General features: G+C 27.6%; 1 protein-coding gene and 1 long non-coding RNA gene across 2 annotated transcripts; both read right to left on the bottom strand.

Annotated features, from left to right (window-relative positions):
* Positions 1 to 11,429, bottom strand: LOC107437238 (cysteine-rich secretory protein 2). The gene is made up of 6 exons (XM_071186227.1): positions 11,288 to 11,429; positions 9,080 to 9,173; positions 6,738 to 6,883; positions 4,925 to 5,028; positions 3,621 to 3,712; positions 1 to 2,304 (listed from the first exon to the last, which is right to left on the bottom strand). The coding sequence occupies exons 1-6, from the start codon at positions 11,342 to 11,344 to the stop codon at positions 2,162 to 2,164; spliced, it is 636 nt and encodes a 211-aa protein (XP_071042328.1). The 5' UTR covers positions 11,345 to 11,429; the 3' UTR covers positions 1 to 2,161.
* Positions 11,430 to 13,729: 2,300 nt separating this feature from the next.
* Positions 13,730 to 26,013, bottom strand: LOC139426659 (uncharacterized). The gene is made up of 3 exons (XR_011637888.1): positions 25,857 to 26,013; positions 16,056 to 16,185; positions 13,730 to 13,885 (listed from the first exon to the last, which is right to left on the bottom strand). It is a non-coding gene; the product is annotated as an uncharacterized lncRNA (long non-coding RNA).
* Between the last annotated feature and the right edge of the window lie 700 nt (positions 26,014 to 26,713).

The following is a 26,713-nucleotide window of genomic DNA, read 5'->3' as shown; positions in this document are numbered from 1 at the left end:
TACCTTTCAATTATTTATTTGGTACAAAAGAAAGTATTCAAATTGACATCAGTTAGCACATTTGCAACTTATAAATGATATTTTCAATACAAAAAGCAGGAAAAAAAAACGTTAGAAATCTGTATACCCAATAATTGTTTTAAAAAAAAAACTCAACTAGCTTATTGTTGTTTAACTTACAACCGATGACGACAGGAAGTGAAATTCTCTATAATTTTATAACATATTCCCATATTTGATTCTTATGAATTCTAGTTCAATATTTTATATTTAGTTTATATCTTATTTTGTTAAAAAGAGAGATATCTTATTCTTGGTGAGATATCTTAGTCTTACTTGGAGAGATATCTTATTCTTACTTGGAGAGACATTTTAGTCTTCAATTCTGCTGATATGTGTGGTTTTGTGAGTAGACTATACTGTGTTTGATATTCTATATCCTCAAGCTTTATTAAGCGAATTGTTAGTGTTTTTATTTTATTTATTTAATTAGTTATTTTGAAAAAAAATTCCTTTGTGAATTTGCTGTTAATGATTGCTTGATAGCTCATCGAGTTCACCTTTGACATAAAAGTTCTATTTTAATACAACCAAAGAAAAAAAAGGTTGATTAGATACTTAATATCAATGGGCCACCATTATGCCAATTTATTAAAACATAAACGCAATAGTGTAATACAGAATGCAATGAGAACTATAAATAATTCCTATGTGTACCTAGTGTCTAAGACCCAATTCGATAAGACCACTTTCAGAAGTTTTAGCTGTGAAAATCCAACTTAACGTTAACCCAAGATTTTCCTAACGTAATCAGGATTTACCCGATTTTCAAAATAATTTTCAACACACAACCATTGGTCTAAATTTTGTTTTACAGCAAAGAGATAGGTTATAATCAATGCATTCATTCAATTCTACATTATTATATTTTGTTCAAAAACAATATGTGTTTTGAATAATCGAAAAAAATTATAATTATGATTTTGCCGATAATTGCGAAAAGCTTTTCCGAAGATGGTCAAGATTATCCGATTTTCAAAATAACCATTGGTCTAAATTTTGTTTTACAGCAACGAGATAGGTTATAATCAATGCATTCATTCAATTCTACATTATTATATTTTGTTCAAAAACAATATGTGTTTTGAATAATCGAAAAAAATTATAATTATGATTTTGCCGATAATTGCGAAAAGCTTTTCCGAAGATGGTCCGGATTATCCGATTTTCAAAATAACCATTGGTCTAAATTTTGTTTTACAGCAAAGAGATAGGTTATAATCAATGCATTTATTCAATTCTACATTATTATATTTTGTTCAAAAACAATATGTGTTTTGAATAATCGAAAAAAATTACAATTATGATTTTGCCGATAATTGCGAAAAGTTTTTTCGAAGATGGTCAGGATTATCCGATTTTCAAAATAACCATTGGTCTAAGTTTTGTTTTACAGCAAAGAGATAGGTTATAATCAATGCATTTATCAATTCTACATTATTATATTTTGTTCAAAAACAATATGAGTTTTGAATAATCGGAAAATGATAATTACGATTTTGCCGATAATTGCGACAAGCTTTTCCGAAGATGGTCAGGATTTATCCGATTTTCAAAATAATTTTCAGCACATAGCCATTGGTTTAAATTTTGTTTTACAGCAAAGAGATAGGTTGTAATCAAAGCATTTATTGAATATTACATTATTATATTTTGTTCAACAACAATATGAGTTTTGAATAATCGGAAGAAAAAAATGAAAATTGCGATTTTGTGGAATAATTCGCACAAAATTTACATTTTACTTCTATGACATTGGTTTCGATATTTCCTCACAAAACTCAGAAAAGGGCAGACGAAGAATAGTAGAAGTCTGACCTCCAAAATTCACTTTCCAAGGTGGAGCTAAAAGCAGCTGATCATTAGCTCTCCAACTTATTTGTTTTCATTACAAATAGCCGATAGAATGAGGTTTATATAATTAGCAAAAAGGGATAAAATCCGATAATTTGTTATTTTGTGAACTCATTTACAAAAAAATGCATCTTTGGAATTTTCTCTTTTCGGTTTCGCCATTTTCCCAGGAATGATGACAACCTTCCTTCTTCTATTCTTAAAAATCTTCTTATACGCATATATGATGCTATAATCATGTCATAAATCACCGTATAGCATTTTGGCAATCACAAGTAGCAAGGCAAGCTTTATATCTTTGACTTTCTTTATCATCACATAGCCATGAATGGAAATTTGCATTTAAATCATCACAATTCACCCAGAAATCGGAATGTGGACAGCTGTTAGCTGTAAATAATTATGAAATCAAAATTAAAGAAACATACAAGCATTTATTATCATAATTACATTGAATAATTGAAAAAAGGATATGTGTTTATTGCTCAATATGGGTATAGGAAGGAATATTTCTGTGTAGCGTTCTACAGTAAATACTATTACATTGCTCTTATACATGCTAAAAATTGTAGCTAGCTATAAAAAAATGAAGCACATATCGTTACATAAAACTGTAACAGTACACATATTTTTCACATTTCTTACACATTTTAAAGCATCTTTCAAAATTTGTTCCTTTGTCTGCCACTGAAGCCGAATTAGATTTATTTTAAACTATTGTTTGAACAGAATCGGTTTTGTATCACAGTGTGCGATACGTTAAAAAAAAAAAAAACGAATAAAGTGATGATCATGTTTGAAGAAATGATGCCTCTCAATTGCTTAAATAAATGATTATAATAGTGAGAAATAAAATAAAGACGCCCCCCCCCCCGAAGAAAAAGCCTGCTACCAAGAGGGGGAGCTCAATGAAACATAATGAAGCTGATTTTATTCGAACAAAATATTTAAAAATAAATTTAATTCGTTTAAGTATTGCGTACAGAACAACTAATTTCTATTTCTAGAAAAAACGGGTTAAAATTTGTAACAATTATTTCATTATCATCTAATGAATATGTGCTTTATTTTCATATTTTATTACAAATTTTGTAATAAACATTAGAATATTTTTTTGCGGTAGCTATACGAAGATATTCCTAAACCTAAACTATACCTAAATATTCATAAACAGATATATTTTTTAAATAGGATTATTCTCCGCATTTACACCCAGTGCAGTACATCATTACACACAATATATTGGTATTATAATGCACGACTTAATTTAAAAAATTCCTCGAGCTTAAAAATCCTTAAGTTCCTTGTGCTTAACATTTTGTTGTTCAGTTTTTTGTTTCAAAAACTGCACTCCGACACCTGACGTTTAATTTAGTCCAATTAAAACGTTAAGCTCAGAGAACGTAGATATTCATTATTTTGTAAGAATAAATAAAGGGCTTGGGATGATTATAATGATAAGTCACATTTTTAAATTATTCAAAAGAGCGTTTTGCGGGGAAAAGTTACGGTGAAAGCAATGAGATGTTTCTGTCCTTTTAATTTGTTTCCTTTCGGATGCTTGTTCGAACTTTTAAAGTATCTATCTGGAAACAGAAGTAATAAACAGTTTGATATAAAAATATCACCTCTGGAAAAAATGAGGCTTATCACTTTCTCAGACCCAAAAAATAGTAAATAATTTAAAATCAAAATATTTTACTTACTACATAATTTTTTATATTTACAATGACCTTTACACTTATCACATGGTTTTCCTATGGAGTATGGCTTACCAAGTTTCTTTGGAACATTACCTCTACACATGAAAAAAAAGAGCAATATTATTACTGCTTTAGGATAACATAAAAAAAAAACTTTTTTCTCAAGATATCTAAATTTAAGATGGGTGATTGAAATTTTTCCGAGTTAATGTTAACTTTATGAAGGGATGAGAATGTATAGAACAAATATTTCGAAAAGTTGTAACATAAATAATAATAATAATGATAATAATAATAATAATAATAACGAACTTAATTTTTAATAATTTTTTTTAACATTATCATTTTATTTATTTGAAACTTTCTAATTATCCATTCCTCATACTGATTAAGAAAGGAAAAATAACTTAATTAGATTCTTAAAAACATGTTTGTGCAAGTTCAAGTCACCGAAAATCACTAAACAAATAAGTAAAATCAAATAAATTAAATAACTATAACAAGGCTGAACNAACATTATCATTTTATTTATTTGAAACTATCTAATCATCCAATCCTCATACTGATTAAGAAAGGAAAAAAAAACTTAATTAGATTTTGAAAAACATGTTTGCGCAAGTCACCGAAAATCACTAAACAAATAAGTAAAATCAAATAAATTAAATAACTATAAAAAGGCTGAACCAAATCCGTAATTAACAGTTAAAACGGTAAAAGTTCAAGTTCAGTCTTCGCTATTATAAGTAAATGATTGAATAAAAGATTAAATATATAAAGCATCATTTGATACCGAAAATGATACTATTGATAATTTGCGGCGGCCAATTCCTGGAAGTAAAATTGCCAGGTTCTACCACAATCAAGCAATTTTTTCGATGCATTGACATATAGCACATTAATTAATTAATTGATTTTGCATTTATTAGGAACATAAAAATACGCTTTAAAAGCGTAAATACGCTATAATAAAAATGAACGTATATTTTTAGATAGCCTTTAAAATACCAATTTAGTTAAGTCGCTCATTTACTAGAGCTTACTTTCGTTTTATTTGTGTTTACACGGGAAAAAATTTAAAGAACGTGCAATAAACTCCCAATGTAACTCCGTTTGGAATTAAATCGAGCTGCAAGCTATTAAATATTATTGCTCTACAATGATTCGTAATAATTTGTTAAATTTCAAGAATTAATGTCGATCAATACTCAAATGCATGCATTAATACAAAAAATTCAATTTTATATTTTTGTGTAGATTATATTTTTACTTTTGCCTCAACAAAGAAAAAAGTATTTATAAATGCTTACATAGGACAGTAATTGCATACATAGTTGTAAAAGGGTTTACGAACTACTTCTTTTTCACAATATCTGAAACCACAACCGATTCGATGACTATTATACCAAACCATCTGAAAAATAATTTAATAATTACTTAATAAATTTCCATGATGAAAAAAAAAAACATTTAGAATATTTCTTGATATCTAAAACGCTTAGATATAAGAAGTTTGATTTTGCATTACCACTATTTTGACACAACAAAAAGTAAAAAAAAAATACATAGCATATTTAAAATGTGTTAAATGTCTGAATGATATTAAAGAGTTTGAATATTAAAAAAAGGGGTAGGTTTTTAACTTATAACTGCTGTAAGAAATGTGATTCGAACCCAAGCTCATATTTGTGAACCAGTCCAATTCTCCAACAACACAGCTAGAAACTAAACGTGAGTCTGTACCTTTGACCTCTCGGCCATCATGACAAGCATTTTGTAGAAGTTTTTGATTAATGTACCCTCAATCTTAAAATTAGTAAACTTTCTCTTATATTGTTTTGCTCCCGTTTCGATAGCACATAAATTTAAAAAAAAAATTTTTTATCATATGTTGAATATCTGAATGAAATTAAAAAATTTAAACTTGAAAAAAGATTTTGAATATATATTACATATAATTGTAACATAAAAAGCTTCAATTAATCTTTTTGTGTTAATTTTTTTTCTGTAAATCCTTTTATTTTATTTTATTAATTATTCCAATCGAAACACTTTCTCATACTTTCAAAAAGTCACATCCTGTTCTTAATTCTATTTTTGGCTCAAGTATGCATAATTAAGAGCATAATTTATTTAAAACCGTTAAAATTCTGATGTTCTATAACAGTGGTTTCCAACTGGCGGCCCAGGGGCCGCATCCGGCCCGCGAAGCCTTTTTTCGTGGCCCGCGAACTAAAATATATTAGTTTTCATTTTTTTGCGGACAATTTTCGTAAAAAATCTATACAGGTTTAAAATACTTTTCTCGTTAATAAAAACCTAATTTCTTCGTTTCTGTGAAATGTAACATACCAACGGTGCAAAAAATTTATTTCTCAGGTTTTGCATCCAAGAAGAATTCAAATACAAAAATAATCATGTATGTTGCTTTTTTTTATTTTATTTTTTCGTATTTTGTGAATATAATTTAGCATGTGTGTATCAGAAATTTTCTCGAAGAAATTCTCCGATTTAACTTTTTGAAACCACTCATTTTGGACGAAAATATTTACACACGCATTTGTAAATTTTAAGTTTAAAATGCAAGTATCTGTTCTCTGGTGGTTGCAGCAGACAAACCTCAATTTTCTCATTGAACATTTTATGTGCTACTGTGTAAGTTTTTATACCAACCTTTTTAAAGTTTTATATCTTAACAATTAGATATCTGTTGCACATTAGTTGTTTCATACAAAGGTGCACATTAAAGTTATTGTAGCTCGAATTTTTTGATACGCGATTAAATATTTTTAAGAATCTACTTAATTCAATACTTTTGTTTAGAACAACTTGGTAAAAATCTGACACTAACATTTAATGTTTCTTCAAACATGAGAATGCTACATAAAATTTTGACAAAGTTGCGGCCCGCCATTTGATTTGTGTTTTTAATTGTGGACCCTTGCCTCATGTAAGTTGGAAACCCCTGTTCTATAACAACAAAACGGTCGAAAAAAAATTATGTTCCATAACACTACGATGGTTCATAATAATTGCACAAAACGTTACAAACCCATCAGTTTTTTAAACTTTAAAGCAGAACACTCACTATTTTGCGAGAGTTTATAACAGCATAAAAATTACCTGTGTATAGTGACCTACATCAGTCAAATTATTGTTACGACTGCCGTAAGTAAAATTCTGATGTTCCATATACCAAGCTTTAGCCACGAACATCCAATCTACTGGAGAAGGTGATACGAAGATATTTTGGCCACAAGAACCGTAATCTGTATAAATAAACTCACAATTTTGTCAATATGTTATTAATTCAAATTTTATACTTGTTTTGTAATCAATAATGAAATTTTATATTTGTAATTGAAAAATTTTTTTGGTTTAGTTGAAAGTGAACATAAAGATGTTGGTCTTGGAAAAGGAGAGGATACGGCTTGCTGCCGAATTTTATGTTTCGGACATCTGAAAGTGCAAATTTTTATCTTTAAGCTATTTGCTTTCATCTGCAATATTTAAATTTTATTTATTTTGGATGTCGCTGCTTTGGAATGTCTTATAACTCCATAACAGTTGGTGCTAAAGTTCTGAAATTTGGACATCGATTACGAGGAGCAGTTTTAATCCCCGAATATGTAGTATATTAAAAAAAAAATAGTTTCCAAATCTTAATTATTCCATTCGGGAAAAGGGTGAAAATGATTTTTTTTTTTTTTTTTTGCTATAGTTTAAGATTAGCTATTTATAAATTTGTAAACGATTCTGTTTAAATTTTTATCGCATATTCTTTAATGTTTAATTATTTTTTACAATTTCAGTGATCAACGTGCAGGTGGCATGGAGGGAGAGGGGTGCTACGTCTCCGAATCAGCATTTCTAAAGTTATTTGAAGTTCCATGCTTATTTTGCTTAAAATTGTGCTTTAAAATGTATTTCTGAGGAAAAGATAAATAAGGTGCACTTTTTTCAAAGACCCTATGAATTCTAAGCCGAAAAAGTAAGAAATAAAATAATTTAAACAAATTTATCGCACGCTCTTTATTTTATTTTTTAGAATTTCAGCCATCAGCGTGATTGGCATGTGGAGGGGTGCCACATCACCAACCGCTATTTTTTTTTATTGTTGTGCTTTTAAAAAATGTTTCTGGGGGAAAAAATAAGGTGCATTTTTAAAAGATTTCATGAATCATAAGACGAAGATCATTAAGAAAATAATTTAAAACTTTAAAAAAAATGCAATTCTATTTGTCTGCATGAAAAAGTAATAAATTAAATATTGTGTGGAGTTTACAAAAATCAAGTTTAGATAGTTTCATCTAATTTTTCAGGTATTAAGTTCATTTTATATGAAAGTTACCTTATGTGTTGTAAGAATTTCTTATTCTTATTCCGTTCAGAACATGCTGCATATTTTTATATCTGAAGAACTTTCCCGATTTTACGTATGCGCAGTCTGTTTAGATTTCAAAGTAAGGGTAAGATGAGAGAAAATATGATGGGTTGTTCCCTTTTTCTTGAGGTTTCTTTAATTTCAGAAAAAGCACAGCTCAGCGCATCATGTTAAGTAGAATCACCGTAGTAGTTTTTGCTTTCAAAAACAAACAATATTTAAGATGAGTTTAAATAACAAATGAACAGTTTTAGAGAAAATTACTGTCTATATTGCAGAAAGTTAAAATCTGAATGACCACTCGTAACAATAGTTCTAAAAAACAATATCAAACTGCATTACTGTATATTAGATGCTTAAAGTTAAGCAACCGCTCATTAATTTCTTTGTTTTATCTTTATTATTATTTTTTTTCAATTTGTTTAAACAAAAGCTTGCAAAATACGGTACTTAAAATGAAATATTCAAGTTGCAGTTGCGAGTAAAACCGCTACCATTTATTTATGCAGCAAACGATAGTCGTGAAACAAGTGAAAATATTTTATATCACGTTGTACGCAGACGATAACTTCAAAGTAAATTTTTGACCGCCTTATCTTTTTATGCATAATATACATGATGTTATGTGAATGATTCAGACAAGTGCATCAGAGATAATATCACATCAGATTTACAAGTTAAAAATATTACAGGCTGAAATCATCTGTGAGAGGTGGTTTCGCGCAATTTGAATAACATCGGATCCAGAAATTGTGGACAAACTAATCAATATGTTCCAAATATGTGAATCGCTTCCAAATGGCGTTACTTTGATTGAAGAGAGAAAGACAAAATTCTATTGTGTTTGCTTCATTGTGTTAGGAAATTCTTTATTTTCTTGAATAAAATATCAAGCGAGAATTCATTACTGCCTGTATATATTTATCTATTTTATATATTTTCGGTCGTACGTATCTTGCTCAAACTTTCCAGTCGAAATCATTTATACCATATCACATATTAAGGGCATAAATAAAGAACAAAAATGTTGAAAAGCTTTCTAACTATAATGCGACAGTAAAAAAAAACTTCCAAAACTTACCGTTTACCCATCTGCTGAGAGGTTTATCGTGAATAAGTAATTGGCAAGCATTTGCCCATTTCTGCGCAGCTTCTTCGGCTCCTTTGTGCCAAGTCTATCAATAGATATAAACATTAATCAGTAACATACATTACATTTTCAAAATCATCAACCAATTTAATTGAGCTCTAATGACTTTGAAAAGCATCAGATTAGACAAGAATGTTTATTTAAAAAAGATATGCTAGATGCGTTTTTCGGACAGTAAACCTCTTCACAAGATGCCGCTTTACATTTGATCAACTTTTTCAAACAACGATGTCGGATAAAATAATGCTTAATTGATATATAAGAAAGTAATATAAACTGTAGTATAATAAATAAATTAATAAATATTAACATTTAAAGTAAGCTTTTTTATAACAACAAAAACTTTCTTTAATTTTGTTTAAAAAATCTTGAATATGAATATGGAGGGTAGACCTGAAAATTTTAATTTTTTGTTAATAGCCAGCGGTCGGTAGACTAATAACTTAGTGGCTACTTTTTCCTCTAACCTAATGAGTAGATGATCGATATCTGCAGGTCTTTTTTATTTAATAGCCACTTTTTGCAAACTTTTTTTTTCTGCTTGGAAAAAACTATATTTTTCCAGAAAGTTCACATTAGAAATAATCTACTGCCATAAAAAGTTTTTGAATAGTTGCAACGCTGGACATTTTTATGAAAATTCTGATTTCTTGAGTTTTTCTGCATTAATGTACTGTTATCATGAAAAAACTTTCAAAAAAAAAAAAAAAGATGGGAAAAGGTGACGACCGGTTGCTTACGCAATTTAAGTAGCCACTTTTTTTCCTTTTTTGTTATTGTTGTTAACTTATCACCATTCGTCACTAACAGAGGGAGTTTGTTATAAACCAACCTTCCTTATTTTGCAATTCCTTGTCGAAAATGAAGTCAAAAAAATAATTCTCATTAGAGATAGCAAATTACCATTTAAGGGAGGAAATTAGAAAAACGCTATTGAAATCTGACAGAAATCATCAAAACCTGTTTGACTGCAGAAACGTGTTGAAAAGGGATTATTCGATGAGCTTTCGAGTTTTATCAGACAATCAAATTGGCTTTGATGTTTTTAGTCTCAACCAATCTCAACTTATAAGTAATTCAACGTTCATCTTTTTGACTTCGACAACGGTTTTGATATTTTTTTCTGGCTTAAATAATAGTTTCCGATGATTTTTTGGGATAATTTTTACAATGATTCTGAACACATAAATTAAGGGTGGTCAGTACAGAACACCCTGCAGATGACATTTTCAAGTTTTTCGTGGTTTGAAAGCTAATCTTTGTTCAAATGTGGGAGATCATACTCAATTTCGAAAAAAGACGTTACCAAAAACAATGTGAGAGATCATACTCAATTTCGGAAAACGAAGTTACCAAAAACAATGCGAGAGATAATACTCTATTTCGAAAAAAAGACGTTACCAAAAACAATATGAGAGATCATACTCAATTTCGAAAAAAGACGTTACCAAAAACAATGTGAGAGATCATTTGACAAATCCCTATTGAAGAAATCGGGACTATAAACACAATAAAACTCGTTTGAATGCCATCAGCTTATACTTGAATGTGTTTCTTCCGGGTTTTTTACGGAATGTTACGACTTATGTGTATATCATTTAACTTCTTTTTTTAACAAGGATTCTAAAAATATATATTAAGAACAGTCGTTTTGGAACACTTTGTATGTTGAAACTGCAGGAATGTCCAATTCAAACTTAAATGATTCCGAAAAAATTATTGATAAAAGGATGAAATAAACACGTAAAAGCTAAAAGATTTTATTTTCAATTTTAGAAATCAATCTCAAAAGTCGCCAGCAGATGGCGTTGTACACTATATAGGCATGCAAACGTTAGCAGTGTTTGTTCTTTTCACAGCTTTGTACAGCGCCATCAATTGATAATTTTTGTAACTAATTTAGATAATTGCGTATAAGACATCTTACAGCTTTCTCCATCAATATACCGTTCATTTTCTCCTTTTATCTCTAGATGTGCCAGAATTATTTAATTTTAAAAATGGGTACTCTTTTGCTGCATGCGAACGGGCTATTTTGTATCTAATGAAAAATACATAAATAAGTTAATTTTATTATCAGTAAATAATTTAGAAAAATTCATTGCACGGTTGCCAATATCTGTTTGTTTGCTATCTTACCATTTCTAGCATGTTACCGGCTGGAGGTGATACTCTCGCTCTATAAAAATTGTGCATAAGTACTATCTTCTTTTTTGTATTTGGATTCGACGTCTCCAAATCTTTTTGAGGAATTGTCTTTCCTTGTTTCTTCAATCCTGTAAAAATATATTTAGATAACGAAAATCGTTTCAAAAATTTTTTATTTTGTGGGAAAAAGCATATTGTTTACAAAATACTCATATTGAAAAATGTATATGCATTAACCGCAATCAAATATATGCGTTATTTTTTGTTTTTTCATTTATAATGATTGGATATTTGCTCATTTCACACGTAAATATCTTTAGTATCCATTATTATTGCCACTTTTTTAGTCAATTGCTTTCGTGCTTGGTAGAATAGATTCTTGCAATCGAAATCTTATTCGATTTTCCAATAGGTTGATCACTCACATCTCTACTTGAAACTCCGTGGCCATACAAGTTTCAATCGTCTCCCGACCGCCTCAAATAGAAATTATCGTCATGTTACCAAGAATTTATTTATAATCAAATTTCGATCCCTTCACTACTAATTAAAACACTCAAATGTTCGCTGGAGATCTGCTCCTGGTGATAATTCGGGTACAAGAAATGTACAAGTTTAGAAATTTTATATATGAAAAGGTGGGTGCGTAAATGTTGCGACAATCTTCTAGGGGGGTCAGGGCAAAAAAAATCAGGATTAAAATTGCAAAGGAATCCATGAAATGTCGTCATACGCCGCCTGGGACTGTTAAAAAGCACGCGGTGAAACAGTTTATAATAGAGGAATGCCTCTATTAGAAACTGTTTCACCGCGTGCTTTTTAACAGTTTATAATAGAGAAGTGCTCCTAGCCGCATACGATGACATTTCTGGTCATAGGTTCGTATGCAATTTTAATATTGATGATGTACCTTAATTTCCCTAAAAGTTCGTCGCAACATTTACGAAACTCCCTGTCATGTAACCCTGCCATATGTCTATGAGTCAAACTTTTACATATCGACAAAAAGTAAAATGAAAATGTCATTTAAAAAAAAAAATCTGTAGCTTCAGAAGCAAAACTAATTTCATATTTGAAATCTCAACGTCCAAATTCGGCAAGATCAATTACTTGCATGAATGCAACAAAAAGTTTGTTCTCCAATATAATTCATCTTCAATATTTTCAATGATTTAACATTGTCTGCGTTCTTTTTCAATAGTTCGGTTAACCTCAGGTACAAAAGTATTAAAATGTAATGAATTAATTAAATGATCAATAAGATTTTAAGTAATTGTCATAACACGCATTCGAGAAAATTTTTTATTTAGATAATATGGATATTAGTATAAATAACTTTCATGAGACTAAATTTTTATCCCATTCTTATTCTACTGAACCTAACTTTTAACTAAACGGAGTGGAGTAAGTTTTTTCAGTTCCGATTCTTTTAAAATCTTCTTTCAACTCCGATTCCACAGCCCTGTTACATATTAATAATTATTTTCTTCCGTCTCTTATACGATTTAAGATTTTATCAAGCTCACACACTCCAATAAAATTGCTTTGTAAATGTTATCAGTTATTATCAGTTGGTATCAGTTATTACTTGGGCTAACATAATAAATGCTCCTTTTTTTTCAAACATTTTTTGTTATTTTTTAACTTATATAACTTTAAGCACTATACATCATATTTTAGATCATTCTTTCTATATTTTAGATTTTTTTTCCTCCTTTTTTAATAATTTTTTTTTTAAAAGTAATTTTGAATAATATTTTTCCTTTTAAAAGCGAGCAATTTGCTTGTAGGTCAAATATTTTTTTCTCCACAAATTACGTTAAGTTTCGTATTAAGTATCTTTAAAAAACAACGAAAAAACATTTGATAATATAATGCAATTCTGACAATTTATAATTTCAAAAAATCAAATAAAGATTAGGTAAGGGAGAGGGGGGTCAATTGTAACATTTTTTACTTAGCTATTTTTAACTAACAAAAAATCCAATATATTATTAGTATTAATTGACAGACGAGTAATATAGACTATCCTCTACTAGAAAAAAAATAAATACCTTATTTTAAATGCTATTACATTAGTTATTAACAATTTTTGACAGTCGTGCACTTGTTACAATTGTCCCCACTTACGGGGTCAATTGTAACAGTTCATAAATTCAACTAAAACATAGTTAATTATACATATTATCATAGTTGTGATATATNAACTAATTTAGATAATTGCGTATAAGACATCTTACAGCTTTCTCCATCAATATACCGTTCATTTTCTCCTTTTATCTCTAGATGTGCCAGAATTATTTAATTTTAAAAATGGGTACTCTTTTGCTGCATGCGAACGGGCTATTTTGTATCTAATGAAAAATACATAAATAAGTTAATTTTATTATCAGTAAATAATTTAGAAAAATTCATTGCACGGTTGCCAATATCTGTTTGTTTGCTATCTTACCATTTCTAGCATGTTACCGGCTGGAGGTGATACTCTCGCTCTATAAAAATTGTGCATAAGTACTATCTTCTTTTTTGTATTTGGATTCGACGTCTCCAAATCTTTTTGAGGAATTGTCTTTCCTTGTTTCTTCAATCCTGTTAAAATATATTTAAATAACGAAAATCGTTTCAAAAGTTTTATATTTTGAGGGAAAAAACATATTATTTACAAAATACTCATATTGAAAAATGTATATACATTAACCGTAATCAAATATATGCGTTTTCTATTTTATTTCTAATCTTTGGATATTTGCTCATGTCACACGTAAATCTCTTTTGCATCCATTATTTTTGCCACGTTTTTAGTCACTCGCTTTCGTGCTTTGTAGAATAGATTCTTGCAATCGAAATCTTATTCGATTTTCCATTAGTTTGAGCACTTATATCTCTACTTGAAACTGCGTGGCAATGCAAGTTTCAATCGTCTCCCGACCGCCTCAAGTAGAAATTATCGTCATGTTACCAAGAATTTATAGCCAATCAAATTTCGACCACTTCACAACTAATTAGAACACTCAAATGTTCGCTGGAGATCTGCGCCTGGTGATAATTCGGGTATAAAAAATGTACAAGTTTAGAGCTTTTGTATATGATAGGGTGGGTGGGTAAATGTTGCGATAATCTTAGGGTGGTTAGGGCAAAACATCAGGATTAAAATTGCAAAGGAACCCAGGAAATGTCGTCATACGCCACTAGGGGTCTCCTTCCTCTATTAGAAACTGTTTCAACGAGTGCTTTTCAACAGTTTATAATAGAGAAGTGCTCCTAGCCACTTACGATGACATTTCTGGTCATAGGTTCGTATGCAATTTTAATATTGATAATGTGCCTTAATTTCTCTAAAAGCTCGTCGCAACATTTACGAGACTCCCTGTCATGTAACCCTGCCATATGTCTATGTGTCAAACTTTTACATATCGACAAAAAGTAAAATGAAAATGTCATTTAAAAAAAAAATCTGTAGCTTCAAAAGCAAAACTAATTTCAGATTTCAAATCTCAACATCCAAATTCGGCAAGATCAATTACTAGCAGGAATGCAACAAAAAGTTTGTTCTCCAATATAATTCATTCATTAATCTTCAATATTTTCAATGATTCAACATTGTTTGCGTTCTTTTATCAATAGATCGGTTAACCTCAGGTACAAAAGTATTAAAATGTAATGAATTAATTAAATGATCAATGAGACTTCAAATGATTGTCATAATATGCATTCGAGAAATTTTTTTTATATAGATAATATGAATATTAGCATAAATAATTTTCATGAGATTAAATTTTTATCCCTCTTTTATTCGACTGAACCTAACTTTAAACGGAGAGGAGTAAGTTTTTTCAGCTCCGATTCTTTTAAAATCTTCTTTCAACTCCGATTCCACAGCCCTGTTATATATTAAAAATACTTTTCTTTCGTCTCTTATCCGATTTAAGATTTCAACAAGCTCACACACTCCAGTAAAATTGCTTCGTAAATGTTATCAGTTATTATCAGTTGTTATCAGTTATTACCGGGGCTAACATAATAAATGCTCTTTTTTTTGTTATTTTTTAACTTACATAACTGAACTTTAAGCATTAAACATAATTTTTTAGATCATTCTTTCTATATTTTAGATTTTTTTTTTCATCCTTTTTAAAAAAAAATTTTTAAAAAATAATTTTGAATAAGATTTTTCCTTTTAAAAGCGAGCAATTTGCTTGTAGGTCAAATTTTTTCCCCCCCACAAATTACGTTAAGTTTTGCATTAAGTATCTTTAAAGAACAACGAAAAAACATTTGATGATATAATGCAATTCTGGCAATTTATAATTTCAAAAGATTAAGTAAAGATTAGGTAATGATTAAGTAAAGGTAAATAATTTCGACTTTTTTAACTCAAGTGCTAAATTTTTCTACTTTTTAAATCAAGTACTTTAAATCAAGTGTTTACATTTTATTTAATTCACAAATCATGCATTTAGTTTTATATTTACTTTAATGATTTTTGTTATTAAATTTATAAACATAAGTTATGATTTATTAGTTTAAAAAAAGTCTATCTAAAACATGTTTTGGAAAACTTAAATAGCAGCATATTTAGATTTAAGGTAATTTTTGGAAGACTTTTTGAAACTTTTTCGCATTTTAAGAGTTTTTAGACAATTAACATCCTAGAGGCGGTTAGTATTACACACTTTTTTTGTTATTTTGTTTTAAGAAAGCAAATTTTTTAAAAAAAGCAATGCTTTTAATGATAATGAATGAATTTTTTTTTCCTTACTTATAACTTTCGACAATGAAGTCCATGGGTACAATGATAGAAACAATAATGAAAATAGAAGTAATTTTCGACGAAAATTTGAGGACTGGATTTCATAAAGATGCATCAACTTCTCAATCTTCATTTACAGCTGAAATTGAAAAGAAAGAGAAAGTTAAAAACACCCTTTTCACTTCTAAAATATAAAAAGAAATTTTCCATCTCAGAAAAATCGTGGGCGAGTGTTTTTGTCTGATTAAAAGCGAAGAAAATTATATTTAAGTACAAGATTAATAGCCGTTCTTTTGCGTTATTCCTATTGTGACGAGATATTGTGTGTGGGTGTCACTGCTCATAATGAATGAATTATGAAGCATCACTTGTATTTTGATGAATCGAAAAGAAATTCTATACTAAGCCTCTTGATATGATACATCACTCATACGAAAATGGCGTTCAGATTTACAGGAGAAAAAATACTATTAAAAATTCCTTTATTAAATGAAAAAAATTTAATTATTAATATCTTCTCATCTCATCAGAAAAAACAACACGACGCAAAATTAAGTATTAATTAATTAAATATTATGAATTAATTAAACATTTGTAAATAACTAAATGTTGATTAATTAATTAATTAATTAATTAATTAAATATTATGAAATATAAAAATTGACAAAATTAATTAAATATAAATTAATTAAATATTATTTTAAAATTAATAACTATTATTTTCAAATTGATAATTTTTTTAAATTAATAATTATACAAGTGTTAGTTTGAAGTTCGCAGAAAGGAACTATTCGCATTTCATACCTTTTAAGAATTTTATTTCATAATCTTATAAAATTGCTTTGAAAGCTTTCTTTTTCTTCTACAAAGTTATTGAAAAAAGGAAAAATTAATAAAAAGGATAAATTTTTATCATTTTGTAAATTTTTTTTAAAGGGAGTCGGTAAGGCTAATGTTAAAACTGACATTTTTCGATTTACCTTTTCTGAAAAACTATTTATGATATCACTTTGAAATTTTTTGTGGATATTTGAGATTATATCAGTTGTATGCTGTGATAATGCTTTAGCGTTAACAGGAATACTTTAGTTATGAAAAATTTTTGATCAAAAATAAAGAAACTTTTTAAAAACAAATTAAAAGTTCTCAGTTCGTAATCTTCTTAAAAAATTCTACCAAAGATATGTAATAACAGTTATCACAGTGTAAACACGTATATGTAAATATTCTGTGAAAAAAAACTGAAGCAATATCTTGTTTAGATGCTAAGAAAACGTACATCGAAAAAAGGTCAGTTTTAGCATTAATGCTTTAGCATCTTAACCTAAAAGATTAACATTCTGCGAGAGTATTTCTAATTGATGCAGAATATATGATAATATACTGCTATAGTACGTAATTTTAAAAAAATTCCTCTTGTTTCACATTAATCATACATACAGATTAATTTCTTCAAAAATATCTAGTTGCTATTGATTTTTAAATATACGATACGAAGTAAAATAATTTTTTTTTCAACTGTTTGGAATATTAAAGGTTAAATTTTTCTTAAGTAAGACAAGATGGCAGAACGCGGGAAAGGTGTATCAAATTTACCAAGTAATGATAAACTCAAGATATGCTTATCTAAGTTTAAAAAATTTTTGAATTTCAATAACTAAAATTAATTTTGGTATCAAAACTTATAATGATTCAAAAAATGAAGAACAGATGAAATTGTTAAGAGTAAGATCGAGCAACCTTACTAATTAAAATGCTAAAATTTCATTTCATCTATAAGATGTCTAAATCTAAAGCGAGAACTGAACTAATAATTTTGTTTTATTACGTGCAATAGTAGAAATAAAAAACAAGTGGGATTCGAACCCACGTCCACATTCGTGGACTAGAACACTCCACACTTTGCGGTAACAGAGCAAGGAGCGAACCTTGAATCTGGGGTCTTAGACCCCTCGGCCATCCTGACACATCTACAACCTTACAATCAATGAATAATCTATTGATTTCATTTTTTACGAGTCATAGTAGAAAAAAATACTGCCAGAAACAGTGCTATTATTTATTTTTATTTATATATTTATTTAATTTTTTTCCTTTCTTTTTTTTAATTTATTCTTTTGTTTATATTTTATCAGTGATATTAGGACTGTGGCTGTTAGAAGTAAGAAATTTTTTGTTACGTAATCTTGTTTTATAGAAGTAATCACCTTTAATTATTTAAATATATTTTTGCAATGTGTAATTAAAAATATTTAAATGTCTAGAAACAGATGGAAAATTTTCAAATTTTCAATATTAAAATTAATTAATTTTTTTAGCATCCTTTGCCTAGGGGCTTCTTAAAATCCTAAAAATGGACCCAGTGTAAATGCCCCATTTTTCCTTCGTCTACTACGGCTTTTAGTAACAGAAAATATGCCCTGATTTCAAAAGATTTGAGAACTTCTAAGGTAAACTTAACAAACATTAAATAAGTTATTTTAACAAGAATAATTTTCAATCTGAATAAATGTTCTTTGGATATTAGAAATAGAAAAAAATTATACGCCAATTTATCTTATAAAACTATTTTATAGTTGAAGGTCTAGTGGTGGAATCAAGTTCTTGGGTACCTGTCGAACCTGTAAGCTTCTATACCAAACCTGAAACGTAACCTGACCTGAAACAAACTGAACTGAATTCAAATAATTTAAATGTGTTTAACTATTGCAAAAGTTTTTTTTTCCTTCACTTTTTCATCTTTTTTTATGTTTGACTTCTGGGATCAATCAAGATTATGTTGCATAAATGTTATTAAAGTTAAGTTAAAATTTATCTTTAACGATTAATACATTTCAAATGCTCACAAAATACACTCAACCTACCTCACCAATGGTAAACTACAACTAAGAAAACTTCAAGAAATAAAAAATAAAAAGTTATTTCGAATTTATGAAGGAGATGACGTTTTTTCTTTTACTTCAGTTTCAAAACGTCTTATGAAGAGAATTTTAAAATTAAACTTTTCAATTTTTCACTAAATTGGTGAGAACCAGGACTTTTTTCCCGTTTGTAGTTATCATAGAATAATGAGGAACTTTTGCAACAATTCATTTTTTCTTCTAGTATCTTAAAAACATTAAAAATACGACCTACCATTGTCACCGAAAAAAGAAAGAAAAAAATCTTTAATTTATCAGATAATTTATATGGATTACCCAATTTTTCAAGAAACATGGTATATTCATTATTATCGATTTATTCATTATTAAATTATCGGTTCATTTAATGTTGCACTACTGTTTCCATGGTACTAAGTTCTGATAAACAAAAGTTACTAGGTTATCATTTATATTGCATTAAGTGTATCTGAAAATAAATATTTTGAGTGATTACTAGTATCTACTGATATATTTTAAGTGATACTAAATATTGAAATATATATATATATTTGAAACAAAAGCGTTTTTTTTTCTACTTTACCCAATGAACTGAAATTCGAATTACGAATGATTAAAATTTTAAAATTTAAATTAATTTTAAATTAATATTATTTAAAATTTTACTTGTTGACCGTTACAATTTTTTATGTTACACATGATACTTAAAATGAAAAATTAAAATTTTTATTTCATTTTATACGAAACTCACAAATCAAAAATTTATTTTTCAAGTAATAATTTGTATTTTCAACTTTATGCCTTTTAGAATTTAAAAATCATTAATTTATATTTTAGAAGAAAAAAAATAGTTAACAACACAGGGTATTTTGGTAACTTTCCCACTGTAGTAGTCTCCAATAGTTGATCATGATGTTGACCTCTAATTATTGGTAAAAACAGTCACATCTCATCTTTTTAAGTTGATTACATCCCTAAGTTGACCAGAAAATTGGTATAATGCAAGTATTTAATTTGCAGACATTTCCCTGTATTTAATATTTTATAATTGCTTTATTAATTGTAAAAACTTAATAACTCACTGTTTATAACAACATGTTATTTTTTAAAAACCATGCACAAATTGTAAATAACATGAAATATTACATTGTAAAAAATTCCGAAACAAACTACAATGAAAAGCACCGGTACTCTGGGTGCCGGTACTTCTTACAGTACCATTTTTACAGAACAAAATATATGATATACCTACCTATGATATACAGAACAAAATATATGATATACCTATTTCTTACAGTAATAATTACCGTAAAATCACTGAATCACTCTAATAAATAAGTATTACTGTAAAAATTACGGTATTATATTTTACAGTAAAAATTAAGTTTACGGTAAAAATGGATTTTACGGTTAAGAAAAATGGATTTTATGGATGATGCACCCAAAGTGCAGGCATTTTATATCACAATTTGATTCTGAATTTTTTTACAGTGTCTGAATTTATATTCATAGAAACATATGTAATAATTATTTGGACTAAAAAAATAGTTGAAATAATATTCTTACAGATTAATTTGGGTCCAGGGTTTTCAGAGCCACGTAACTGGAAGACGATGCAAGGTGGGAATGAAAATTACCCAACTATAACTATAGAAGTGGTCGAACAACTAGTCCTAAGACATTGACCTTTTAACTAACTTATAATGAACTATGCAAATTTAAGAACATAGGCTTTCATTATTTGTACAACCTTTTTAACATCATTTACAAACGTCACGATGTTAAAAACTCTTGATTACTTCGCTTCCTCGGGGGCACGTACGTGTTAGAGAAATTTTTTAAAGTGCAAATGAAAAAGAAAAAATGCGTACAGATTGTTACAAATTGTACGTTGCAATATGTTCTTTTTTTTTTCATTTTACTTATTTTTAATTTGGAGAAGGGAACACTGGATTCATTAAATAAATAATTAGTTTATATTTAATATTTAAGTTAATTAAGATATGAATGGCTCACTACCATGGTGGCACTTACGTTTCCTGGACATTACTGAGAAGAAAAATATGGTCCAACCTACCAGAATATGGTAAAATTTACCGTGTTTTTAACTCTATGAGATCGCAAAGTTTGGTGATTCTTATCGAAACGCTTTTGTAATGATATTGGTGAAACTATCAATACATTATGGTTTTATAATGTGCGATAAAAATTTTGTAATCTTGAGACCTTAGAACATGGCATAAAAACCACTTATTCTTTTAAATTTAATTTTCAGTTTTGCTTCGTTTTTACTAAATGCTTCGCAATGATTTTGAAAACCGTTACCCTAGTAACTGAAAAATTACCAAATGAATAGTTTAAATACCGTATATTTTGGTTTCATTGACCAAAATTTTGGCTTTTTTTTTCTATTTAAGCAGAAATCTTATTATTATACAGTACAGTACTTTTACTAGAGTTTTTTTCTCCGTGTAGGTTTAAAAATATACGCACAGATTGTTATAAAATCTTTGTTGTGTTACTTCTGAATTTCTTACATTTTTATTCGGCAATGGAATTTAATTCATTGAATATGTAAGTAATAATACATAAATTTATTAATGTTGAGCTTTTACTATCGCGAAAACAATTACGTTTCATTTTTAAGGTTTGAAAGGCAAAAAACACGCATAGATCGTTATGTAATGTATGTTACATTTATTTTTAAATTGTATTAATTTTTCATTTAAAGGACCTCCACAATGATCTCTTTATCACAAAATCCTCTTTAAGTTTATTGTCGTGTTTTCTTAAATAATTTTTTAGTTATCTTCAATTTTAACATCCGTAAAGTTGCAACAATAGTTATAAACTATTTAATGAATTTTACACTCAAAAGCCAAATTTATTTATTTATTCGTTTATTTTTGTGGAATTTAATTACTTTTGAGTTTGATTCTAGTTACATATTTTTAAATATTATGTAGTGCTTTTAGTCAAAGTCATCTTAATTCATCTTCAGTAAATTAACATCAGGCAAGGCAAGCGCATGTCTCTTTAACGTGTATTTGAATAAATTTTTTTGTTTGGAAAAAAACAACTGAAATAAAGCGATCAACTAAAAAATCTGTAATTGTTTTATTGAAATTTCAAATTTTATTCAAAGCAATGAGTTTTAATTTCTGTAAAAAAAATGGCGCTGTTTATATAATAACCAAGGCGAGGATCTATATTATTGATGATAAATTCACTTTTTCACATTTATTAAATTTTTTCTGTAGGATTGTTATTCGTGTTTTTTTTTTTTTTGGTCATTTTTTTCCTTTCTTTAATCATTATTTACGAATATTGATAATACTTTTCATTTTAAGTGCATTTTCCTTGTAAATCAATTTTTCTTTATAAATTAGCATGAATTTTGTATTTTTTAAATACCTTCCAATAATAGAAATTATATTGAACAGCGTTTTTCTTTTTTTTTTTCAACATGTTAAAAATTTGCTCCTATACAGCAGGCAATCTTTCAAGTTCAAGAAAATTTAAAAAAAAACATTTGATAATACAATGCTAATGATGTTGACGTTGTCGGTGCAAGCTGGATGCGATAAGTCATTGCTAAGATTCGTACCCGGTTGACCTTATTGGAAGGCAAGGTATTTTAATAAGTATTCCAATAAGGTATTTTAAAATTTCTAACAGAAACGAAAATATAATACATACCATAATGCCGAAACTATAACAAATCATGAACCAAATCCGAAACAACTTTATAATACACTATTATTAAAGCAAATTTAGATTTTTTCCCCCCTAAGTAAGCTAAAAAATTGTGTTTAGTTTAAAGCGGGAGATAATATAAATCGATGTAGAGGAAAACGATATCTATTTTGTGAGTAATATTTCTCCCAAAAAATACAAGCATCATATAAAATAATTTTTATGCGTTTATAAGCACTCTCTATATTTGGTTTTTAAAATAAAAAACAAAAAGCAGAATGCTTATGTTCAGTATAAAAAAAAAAGTTAAAGGAAACTCATCACCATGTTTTAAATTTGTTACCAATGCGTAAAATATAAATTTAAATGGTATTTTAACAAAACTTTTCTAAAACGCAATCTAATACCCTCGAAAACAAACTTTAAATGCATTTGAAGGCAAACTGGTAAGATTTAAGAATTAAAACCTCACGCGAAGCTTTAAACTAAGTAAGAAGAAATTTCCGATTTATTCTTGAAAAAAAAATACTCAACATTCATCAAAAGTAAATGAGTTAAGTAAAGATCTATAAAAAAAAATTATACAATATCTCTAAAGAAATTCTTGAATACAATTCTATTATCTGACCTTATTTCGCCTTTACAATATTTCCAAGGCCATTTTGTAAATCATAATAAACACAAACAGGAAGGATGTGAATTGAAAATCAGTTAAAATCACGTTTTTCGTTGTGTTCCTTTTTTATCGTTTGACACCATTGTAATTAAAATAAATAAAATTAGCATAATCTTAAAATTGAAAAATATTAGCATAATCTTTAAATTATAGAATATAACCATAATCTCTAAACATTCTAGTATTTATTTCCCATACGTTTTTTTATGTAAAATCATCAATTTACAAAAACAATAAGCTGTAAAACATGTCTTTTTCTCCTTAGTTTCGAAGCTGCCATTTTTAAATAACTATAATATATACCTCTCAAAGGATAAGTCGCATAGACAATATTCAAATTTTTTATTGCATTTCTTGTATTATTCTTGATTAATTATTTTTACGTTCCCTTTTATATATTTTTAACATATATTTTTAAATTTGGAGGATTGCTTTGTATTAAATTTTATTTCACTAAGGAATAAAATTATATTCTACGACATCAGAAACAAAACATATTTAATAAAACATTGGTTTAAAAATTAACTAAAAGGTTTGAGTTGACACACGTAATTTTAAAAAAAATAAAAGAAAGAACAAGAACAAAAACCGTAACTTGTAATGATGTAATTAAGAAAATTTTCCACGGCTTAGTGTTATTATTAGCATCATCATTATTATTTCTTATTCATTATCATAATTATAATCATTATTATTATTATTTATTATTGTTGTTATTATTATCATTTTATTATTTCGTATTTATTACTATTATTATTATTTCGCATTTAGTATTTATTTTTATCATTATTGTTGTTTCATATTAATTATTAATATTATTATTATTTGTTATTTTTATTCTTAGAAAAATTTGGTTTTTGAGTATTTACATGACCCTCTTTTAGGACTTTTTAAATTCCTCTTACAATCGATCTTTTACTATTATTATGTATTACATTTTATCTCGTTATGCAATGTAAATTAAATGTAATGTAAATTGTGCTATGTGTCATGATAAGAAGACAAAAACACAATTTCTATGTAACTAACACAAAGAAATTCCGTTATATATTGTCATTTAATATTAATGCGTAAGACAACTCGACACTTACATTTTCCACAAAAAAAAAATATATTAAAATTAATCTTTTTCAAAATTTTGAGCAACTTACCATCAATTGCTTAAGTATAATTTGTTACACAAAAATTGGTTCTATTATATTTAATTTTAGTAACAAATAAATAATAAATTATGCAAAATTTGAAGAAAAAAAAACGTAATTAATTGATCAAGCGATTCTAAAATGGCGAAATAGCTCTCCAATTTCTATTTTTTTAATTTTCTATCTCTGAAAGAAATAAAAATGTATACAATTTGGATAACATGTTATTTATTCTACAGAAATAACTGTAATTTTTTTAAAACTTGAAAGCTCACTTAAATGTATTTATTATGTGAAATATATGTATATTGAGGAATGGAATGGAAATACGAAATTGCTCTCTTATTTTCAAACTCAAACTTATGTCTTTGACTCAAATAGAGACACGTTGAGATACCTTTTAGGAAACAGGGTACTTATTCTACAGCAATATTTAAGTTACAAATCTTGAAGTCTAATTTTAATGCATTTTATATAAAAAATAAATAAATAAAATAAATATAAAGCAAACGATTCTGTCGAAAATCGTTTTCAAATTTCCAATATTTAAACTTTTCCCTTTGAATCAAAGAAAAAAGCACTAAGATAATATTTAAGGGACAAGTTCCTTATTCTACGGCAATAGTTACAAGTTGTTCATATTTAAAAGATAATTTTTACGTACTTGATATTTAAAATGCCTATCTTATTGTGAAAGCCATTTAACTGTTAATGAAAAAGATTATCGGTTCATCAGCAATAGCAAGCTATTTAAATATAAGGAAAGATTTACAATAATTACTCAAATCTTGAAAGCTAATTTTAATGCATTAATTATTTTATGCAGAAATATCTATGTTTTACTTTTTATTACATTTGAAAAAAACTTACTTCGCAAACAATGCCAATATTAATGACAATTAATTGCACAAATACGTGACTTCTCTTGCGTACTTAAAAATAAGAAAGTTTATTAAATATATTGAATATATTGTTTAATAATTCGATATATTGAAGTTCTTTAAAGAAAAACTTTTAAAAGAGTGAGATGAATTTTTTTTTAACTTTATTAAAATAATACTGCGACTCAACCTCAATATCATGATTTCATTTATGGACTCATTTGGTCGATATGTTGTAAATTTCCAATTTTAAAATATTATTTTTTTCATTGAAATATTGATGAATTAGAATTTATTAATTTATTATAATCATAAATTATTAATATATTTTAAGTATATTTTAAGTATATTATAAATTATTAATTATTTAGATCTTGAAGTTATTAATGATATAAAATATTTAATTTTAATTTATGAGCTGTGTTTGTCCAAAGCCAATAGTAAGATTATTTATTTTTATAAATATAAATAGTATAAAAAAATAAAGCATTAGCAACTTTGGTCAACAAAAGGAAAGTCATAGAAATATAACTTACATCTTAGCGTGGGAAAACTTTAAGAAATAAAAACGTCAATACTAGTTCTGTTTATTATGCTAAAATCACTTTAGTTTGATAGATAAGATAAATTTAGTAAACCTTCCAGGAAGTTTTAGTTAAAGAGAAAGAAAGAATGAATTCTCTCTCTCTGGCAAACGATTATTTAAAATGGAAACACGCCAGTTAAAAGGAAAAAGCAAAAACTCAGTATTGGAATGTTCTAAATCTATTCCTTTAATTGCTACGCATTAAAATAAATAAATGTGATTCCATATATATTTTTTTCCAATTTATCAATTTGCGTTCGTTTTTTAACGTATTAATTTAATTTTAATATAATTCGTTATTTAACTGTAACCGGATTTATAAAGAACCTTCAAAATTCCACAACACAATGAGCTTGAAAGGAAAAGGAAGCGAACATTGTATATAATGTAATCGGTAAATGTAATCGTGAATTAAACACGTCACTTAGAAGGAAAAAAGCGAAAGTTTAGCATTGAAGTGATCTAAATTCATTCCTTTAATTGTTGCAAATCATCGGTTTTACATCCGTTTCATAAGGTTCTAATTTATCTAACTTCATACAATTTTTTATTTAACTACAACCGTATTCATAAAGAACCTTCAAGAATTCACCAAACAATAAGCTAGGAACGGAAAAGTGACGAACATGGTGTTATAATCAGACGATTTTGATTGTCCGGGTATTTATTTTATTTACTTTTCTTCCTACGGCTACTAATGACCTCACGTGATCTTTCAATGAATCAAAACGAGAAAGTTACTTTGTTTATTTTTTTTTATTATTTTTTTTTTCCGTTTAAACGCGTCTTCTGTTTACGCCAGAGAAT

Source organism: Parasteatoda tepidariorum, chromosome 10 (assembly GCF_043381705.1).
Source record: "Parasteatoda tepidariorum isolate YZ-2023 chromosome 10, CAS_Ptep_4.0, whole genome shotgun sequence".
NCBI classification, from domain to species: Eukaryota; Metazoa; Arthropoda; class Arachnida; order Araneae; family Theridiidae; genus Parasteatoda; species Parasteatoda tepidariorum.
This window is presented reverse-complemented; position numbering and strand designations above follow the sequence as displayed.